Source organism: Eschscholzia californica, unplaced genomic scaffold, assembly GCF_041429995.1.
Source record: "Eschscholzia californica isolate CP2 unplaced genomic scaffold, dmEscCali1.0.p SCAF_6, whole genome shotgun sequence".
Taxonomy (NCBI): Eukaryota; Viridiplantae; Streptophyta; class Magnoliopsida; order Ranunculales; family Papaveraceae; genus Eschscholzia; species Eschscholzia californica.
The window spans coordinates 33029786-33037910 of record NW_028238483.1 but is presented as its reverse complement, the minus strand read 5'-3'; the positions used below and the strand labels follow the sequence as shown (position 1 = coordinate 33037910).

At 35.2% G+C, this 8125-nt stretch overlaps 1 protein-coding gene across 1 annotated transcript; it reads right to left on the bottom strand.

Moving 5' to 3' along the window:
- Positions 1–2852: 2852 nt before the first annotated feature.
- On the bottom strand, positions 2853–8004 carry LOC147533762 (aspartyl protease family protein 1-like). The gene is made up of 10 exons (XM_086646927.1): positions 6797–8004; positions 5158–5293; positions 4796–5031; positions 4405–4629; positions 4176–4311; positions 4022–4095; positions 3823–3922; positions 3677–3734; positions 3393–3464; positions 2853–3297 (listed from the first exon to the last, which is right to left on the bottom strand). Exons 1-10 carry the CDS (start codon positions 7126–7128, stop codon positions 3092–3094), a joined length of 1575 nt encoding a protein of 524 aa, XP_086503053.1. The 5' UTR covers positions 7129–8004; the 3' UTR covers positions 2853–3091.
- Between the last annotated feature and the right edge of the window lie 121 nt (positions 8005–8125).

Genomic DNA, 8125 nt, shown 5'->3' with positions numbered 1-8125 from the left:
AATTGGGTAGAACTGGCGAATTGAAGTCTTTGGTGATGCACAAAAGAAAAAATTTGAGCTTGAAGGACCAAGTGATATTAGTATAATGGATCCCGTTTGTCATAACGAAGAAAAACACAAAACCGTAAAACTATACTATCAAATAGATGTTGAATGTACCGTACGTAGCAAACGACTCGATAATAGGATAGAGAAATAGACTAAATGATTCCGTGGCTATATCTCTCTCAGTCACTCCCTCTCTCTCTCTCTGTCCCTCTTGTTACTCTGCCCCAGACCTCCCGGTTGGAGCACACCTGTGGCTGGATTGGGGCCTAGGCGCCTAGCCCAGAAACGTTGGGTTTGCTCTAGGCTTTCTATGGAACTGGGAAAATTGAAAAAAATTCGATTTTCCACTGTTTGGTTGAACCCAAGGGTCCGTTTGTTACATAGGAAAATATAGTGGGAAAATCGATTTTCGTAAGAAAATCGATTTTCCGCTGTTTGATTGGCCATCTTGGGGTGTGAAAATTGATTTCTTAAGAAAATGAAAGTGTGAAAATGGCCTTGAATTTTTTCCCACCTTTTACCTGGGAAAACTGATTTCTTACTTACTATGACGCGCTCTCTCTCATCTCTTATCGCCATCCCGTAACTCTTCCTCTCTCTCTCTCTCAAATTGATCCAACCTTCGAAGAAACCTAACCCCATTGAAGAAAATAGAAGTCATTTACATATATCATCACCAACAATTGGATCTTTTGATTATTCTCTATCTTCAATTCATGAAGGAAAAAAATCACATAAACCATCTTTCCTAGAACAGTTACGGAAGGAGAGAAACAGAAACCGAAAACTAGGGTCTTCTTCAAAAAGTAATGGTAAATTTGTTAATAGGTTTATTGGTAATGGAGAAAGATGATTTTCTTCTTCTTCTTGAAGCTTGATGAAATCTATTGAAGCTTGATAAAATTGGTATCTCCCCAATTTGATGAAATCTCAATCATGTTTTGGATCTCAATCATGTTCTTCTCTTCTTCTTTTCTCATCGGCATCGTTAGCGGTTTTGTCGAACCTGAGTTCCAGCGATTCGGTCTAAGAGCTATGGTTGTTCGGTTGAACAAACCCTAGAATCACTATAGAAGTAGAATATAATTTCTTTGATCAAACTACGAACACTCATTAAGAAACACATACACATACCTGTTGATATAGTTATCAATTTGATTCAATCTTGGTAGTTTTCCTTCTCAATTTTGGATTTTCTATCTCTGCCAGATGATGGTGTCAATTTTGATTTTGTGAATTATCAGGATCTTGGGGGTTAGATTATCAATTTTTGGGGTATGAAACCCCAAAGTGGGAGAGAGAGGTGTCCTCTAAAGATCCTCCTATCATACTCAACATTTTGCTATTTTAATGTGCATACATGGTCATGCCTATCAAGTGTTTGACAGTATTCCCAACTGAAGTCTGAGTTTAAGCAATGGAAATTATATTGGTACTGGGCTATTTGGAGGGGATTGACCTTGAAGATTAATGGTTGAACCACGGGTTAAATCAATTTCTCTAACACTTTTTCGCACTAACTACGAACGATGTTGCTGACATTACGGTAAATGTGATTTAGCCCCACATTGCTTGGCGGCTTCTCTTTTACCGTAGCAATGAGTGTTGTTGTGATTTCTTACTTGTAATTGTTATCTTTTAGTCCTTGTGTTTGTTTGGTTGTTAGGACGTTTCTTTCATTATGGAATTGAATTAAAAAAAAAAAATTATCAATTTTTAGATTGGCATTAGGGCTAGCAGATTGTCTTCTTCTGTGGGCACCCATTTATGAGGTCCGATGACCAAACAAAGCCCAAGACCAAAATCCAATTTAAACTATTTTCTAAAGGCACTCCTATTTTCCCAACAACTCAATCAAACAGTTAAAGTTTCATTTCATAAGAAAAAAATTGGTTTTCTTTCTCATCAGAAAAAAAATGGTTTTCTTACTCAGACCCTCTAACGTATCAAACGGACCCCAAACCAACCAAACAGTGGAAAATCAATTTCCCATGGTAAAATTAGGTGAAAACCTAAATCTTTTTACCACCTACAACATCAGATTCCTTTTCTTTTCTACCCTCTTATTGTTACGCTCTCTCTCCTCCCGTCTCTCTTCTCTCACGGGTCTCTCAGAACCTCTCGTGAAAAAATGGGCAAGGCGCACAATTGGGAAATTCTACCCAACAAGAAATGGGCAAGATTAATTCTATTTCGGCTCTAAATTTTGTGACTAAGTGGCTGTTTTGGACTGACCAACTGGCTGTTATCCCCCAAACCCAAGATTCTTTTAGCTTTTTGTGGAAGAAAGATCTGAGAGGACAAAATAAAATTACTTCTAAAAAAAATATCACAAAACACTTATATCCACCTCAGCTCTCCTTCTCTCCTCATCTCTTCCCCTTTCCTCCTCACCATCTTCTTCAACATAAGGTGGCCGGCCGACGGGCCACTTTTGGTGACCACGAGACCTAGTTCTTATCCCAAAAAACTCAAAAGTCCATTTTTGTTAGCAGCATGTGTGTTTCTCCACCGAATAGACTAGTGTAGGGATCTCTTATTGTTTCGAAGAAAAAGTAACCATTACCCACAAACAAAAAATTGTTATCAAAAGGAAACAATCTTGATGTTTATACCACAATCTATTTACATACTTCCCTGTGAGAGGGGTATGTGACAGATCGACCGCGCCCACAAATTGACTTTGTCGGACCCTGTAGCCAACCTGAGCAGAGTCAACATACGGCCACCGCAGGCTCCGTGTATCTGTGGCCAACCCACAACACCATCCTCCCACGTAAGGATTGTATGTGAACGGTCATATATAGACCAGACTTGTGAGGTTCGGATCTCAATATTATTGATCAAATAGTAAATCATTGTATATTGCAAATCCAAACGTATTACAATCATACATTCTACAGCGATAACATATGAGGGATGTGTGATATCTACATTATAAGCTCTAGGAGAAAACCTATTCAGTGGAAATAAGGAATACATATAAGAATCGAAAACGATATAGGGGCTAATAATATTAAGTAATATATTAAGAAAATCCAAATTAAATAATAAGTAAAATGGGAAGAACAAAAATCAAGATTGAAGTGGCAATGACGTACGAACGTGGTGGTTTTCCAACTGAAAATGGTGCTGCTATTGAACTATTGCCGGCCGTTCTTGAGGCACCACCGGGTTGGACTGCAGTTGCTGGGGGTACCTGTGAAGTGTTTGAAATTTTTGGTCTATTGGCAGCCTCAAATTCATCACCTTCAAAACAAAACAAAAAAGTGAATCTCTTTGTTAGCATTCTAGGTTACTTTCATAACAGAAGATAGAAGAATAAAATGTTTTGATGTACTCACAGTTAGATTCCTTCCAACCCAATACCATTTTCTCGCGATCAAAGACTATACGAAGGCCACTCATGAAGTTTTCTGCAATAATATCAGTATTGGTTTTAGCAAATGATGAATTATATAAACATGCTTGAGAAACAAGATGCTCAAGATCTCGTAAGATGATAATAATATAGATGTATCAAGACAAGTTCGACCAAGATATAATATCATAAGTTTTCTAAAGTTCGAACTTTAGATTCAATGAAACTGCAAATATATTATTAATGTAATTTGAGATGGATTCTTACGTCCAATGATATTCACATTCGGACTCTTGACAATGGCCAAGCAATACCTAAGTCCAACCTGCACATCATCAGAACAAAGTAGATATTGTTTAAGTCTTATAATTCTGTTCCGAAGTACACACTCATTAAGAGACCGAAAGGCTTACCCCATCGGATATTACAACAGTTGAATCCATAACAGTGAAAACTTTTTCGCCTTTCATGGTTAGTTTCACCGCGGGTATCAGAGTTCCATTTTTATTTGAACTGAAATTTCAATAAAAATAAATAAAATGCGTTAGCTCCAAATATTTCTTTTATATGTGGAAATTAATATGTACACCATATGAGGCTTAAGAGGCTAACCTAATGCTGTAACAATATTCAAAAGGAATATTGGGATCAGAAGGAAGCCGTTCATCTACAACCTGCCAGTTGAACTGCAAAAGAACACCTTGTAAATATACAATAATTTCCACGAGGCTACTCGAAAACAGTATTCACTTGACATATTACTTACACTCTCAGAAAGAATTGTGTAAGCTGGATCATTTAAGTATGTAAACGAAGTTCCGGAGTCAAATATCGCACCAAACTCAATGTCGGTGGCATTGGTCTCAACTCTTATTTGAGTCACACTTATATTATACGTCGGGCTGCAGAATAAATTGCTTAGTAAATTTTTAGTTAGAGTTTTAGCTTGTTAGACAACAACTTATAACAAAGTAACAAAGTGGAAGATTACTTACTGTAGCTTCCTGACATTGAATGGAGTTTCATTTTGATCTGGGCTGCCTTTGTCTCCAAAACTAATTCTTCCGACTCCATTTTCTCCAAAACAAAGCGAAAAAGAATCCGCAACTAGGCCTGACTTCGACAGAATGCTAGGAACTGCTGTCTTATCCATACCGAGTCCAAATAAACCATTCGGAGCATCGCCGTCCAAAAATAAACCCAATTGAACCTGACCGCAACTGCACCAACCAAGCAAATCTCTTAGATAAAAACGCAGCTACACCAAAGGCAATTAAGAAACATAACAAATGCGAATAACCAGCCTAAGACATCACAAACAACGACAAAGTTGTTATCGTAATTCTTAAAATCTCTTCAATAAACAAAATGGTAAAAATTGCCTACCCAAATGTAATCCTAGCATCAATATCTTGAGGTTTACCACTGTCCGGGGTCAAATGCAATACATCCTCTACCAAAACTCCAGAAGTTGAAGTATCATTAGAAAGATATAAAACTTGATAATGACATTGGTTGGATGTGCTAGAGCAAGAGTTTTGGAGTTCACACAAACTACTGTTACAAGGAACCTTTTTGCTTGTTGATGATGATTTAGGATCATAAATGTTGAGGGGAATTTCCTGTATTATGAGATACACAGAAACTAATTAGAAGAACAAAACAGAAAAGGTAAGTTTGAATTTATTGAAGGTTTAGACCAATTGCGATATGATATTTAAGGCTCTAATGAAAAGACATCAACATACCTCTCCAGATCTTTTCTTTAGGGTTCGAACACAACTGCTGCAGTTGCATGGTACCCAAAACAAGTCACTACCAGTGTCTAATGCCACGATAAACGACAAGCTAGGTGTTCCCAATGATACATTCGCATAGTGTAAGCTGAAAATCCATAAACAAACATAATTCAACACACGATTTGTAGAACACCAACTCCATTCTAAAACGTATTTAGATTTAGCATTAACCTATTTAGATTTAGCATTAACAAATCTAGAATTCATCCAAAATAATTACAACTATATTTCACAAAAGAACCATCACTGAAATTACTAAATTGCATACTATATAGATTCTTTGTCTGTTTGACTACCAAAAACTCTTAAGACTCCTGTGTCTAAAGTCCAAAATTTATATTGGACCGAAATCTCACCATACTCCTTAAGATGTTGTAGGATTTTGGGTTAATAAACCTAAATTTCAAACTTAAAGTTAACAAAAAAAAAAACTCTCTTTTAAAACATATTTTTTCTACAAAAGAACCGTTCTAAATATCTTTTTTTGTAATCCGTTTTTTCTGAAAAAAAATTTTCCTTCTAAAAATCGTTTATTTTTCGAAACCGATTTTTTTCCCGAAAACTACTTTTGTCCAAAAATCGTTTTCCTCGAAAACTGTTTATCCAAAAAAAGTTTTTTCTTCGAAAATCGTTTTCCCCCGAAATCGAGGAAACTTTTTTTTCCCGAAGAACTGTCTTTTTTCCGAAAGCCGTTTTTCCCTAAAGATCATTTTTCTCCCTGATACTGATTTTTCTCCCTGATACTGATTTTTCTCCAAAATCGTTTTTCCCCAAAAAATCATTCTTTTTCCAAAATCGATTTTCCCAGAAAGCCACTTTCCCCCAAAACTGTTTTCACTCGAAAATCGTTTTTTTAAAAAAAAAAAACCCAGAAAACCGCTTATCCCCCAAAACTATTTTTTTCTCAAAAACAGTTATTCCCCCAAACTATTTTTTTTGGAAAAAATGTGTTTTTTCTAAATAACCTTTTTTTTCTCGAATTTTTTTCCCCAGAAACCATTTTTTTTATTCACAAAATCGATTTTTCTCGAAAACCGTTTTTTATATATCAATCTTTCCCTAAGTTTTTTGAAAACAGGAAAAATGGTTTTTGGAAAAAATACAATTTCCGGAAAAGTTGTTTTCGGGAAAATGGTTTATGATAAAAAATAAAAAACACTTTTCAGGGAAAAATGTATTCTGAAAAGAAAAAAGGTTTTCGGTAAAAAAAAAACACATATTGTTGGAAAAACGGATTTAAAAAAAAATTGAGACAATTTTCGAGAAAAATAGATGGTTTTTCAAAGAAAATAATATTTGACAAAAAAATGAACGGTTTTGGAAAAATCGATGTTCGAAAATAAGGTTTCTTTAATTTGTTTTTAAATATGCGTTAAAAAAATTCAAATATAATTATAAGTACAAGAATTCTTATTAGTTACCAAACAATACAAAAAGATAATTTGGACTCGGAATCCGTTGAATCATGAATCCAAAAGATTCGTGAATTCATGATTCCTTCGTCCAAAAACACACCATAAATTTATCCAATTCAAGTTAACTTCACTCGCAAATTGACAACCAAAACTGTAGAAGAAGAATCACATACAAACCAAGTGCAGGTTGAAGGAGAGTTCCATTGCCGCCAGAAAAAGTAACCAATTGATCAGTATGACCATCATCTTGTGCAAGTCCACGACCTCTAAAATACATATCACGACGAGCCATGGCGGCGTAATAATCAACACTACCAATCTCAGGCAAATCATCAGAACTGATTATACCTCTAACTTGATCAGAAAATCTATGGTGAATATCAAAACCAAAGGTTTGATAGCCATGGCAGTAGCTCAAATAACATTGATGAGAGTAAATCAAACACACTAACAACAATAAAATTTGAGATTTACAAGTAAAATGATTACTATTAAAAGAAACCATTGATTTTGATCTTGTATGAGAAATGGGTGTCAACAAAATAGGCAACGATTAAGTTGAACTGTTAATTAAGTTGAACTGTGGAAGGATTTATATAGGAGAGAAAGAGAGTTTTCACACCTCGGAAAAGGTAAGGTCGTCCTCTACGAAAACAAATTTGTGAAATTGAAAGGCGTCTACTATAACTTGTTAATTGGGTATTAAACTTCAGCCAAGTTATTAGGTATGAAGTTGATAGATGATGAGGGTCCTTCAGTTTATTTAAGGAACGTAAACTGTGGTTCATTTCTCAATTTCTTTTTTTTTTTTTTTTTTTTGAAAATCTCAATTTCTTATTCTTATAATTTTCCAAATCACTAATGAAGTATTATTGTAATTTTGATGTTTTCAAAATATATTCACCTCGCTTACTTTTCTCTCTTCCACATTATCAAACCTTCCACCACCGCACATTTTCTTCTTCTTTTTGGTGGCAGACCGGAGGTCGCCGACCACCAACCTTACACGAAGAGTTGAAGAACTTTTATTATTTCTCCCACCACCCTTCTCTCTCTATATATAGGGTTTCTTTCACCAACAATAACCTCAGCTAAAGAGTACCTTATTAACTCTCATTTGTTTGATTCGCGTGTTGATTGTTTCATTATTTAGGATCCACTGGATTTGACCAATTTTTTTAGACAATATAAGTTTTATTCGTGATATCATTTTGAAGATGATAATGGTCGAAAATGGAGATGAGAAGATGGAAGAGAAGATGGTGATGGTGGTTGAAGAATTCGATGTGAACTGTGGCGGTCGAGAGAGAAGAGAAAATTAGCTAACAGAAAGAAAGAAAGAAATGAGAGAGAAAAGAGAAGAACTCAGAAAATAAAAAGTAATTACAAAACTACAGAAATACCATAAAAATGTAAAATCGGTAAGATAAATAGTTTGGGTAAGATTAATTTCTTGACACATTTCAAAATTAAAAACGAACGGTAATTAGAAGAGGCAATAA

Excerpts from the sequence above, each read along its gene's own strand:
- LOC147533762 (XM_086646927.1), bottom strand. The coding sequence starts at position 7,128 with ATGGTTTCTTTTAATAGTAATCATTTTACTTGTAAATCTCAAATTTTA. Across the intron at positions 5,032-5,157 it reads TAAAGAAAAGATCTGGAGAG|GAAATTCCCCTCAACATTTA; the intron begins GTATGTTGATGT and ends CTCATAATACAG. Across the intron at positions 4,096-4,175 it reads ACACAATTCTTTCTGAGAGT|TTCAACTGGCAGGTTGTAGA; the intron begins GTAAGTAATATG and ends GTTCTTTTGCAG.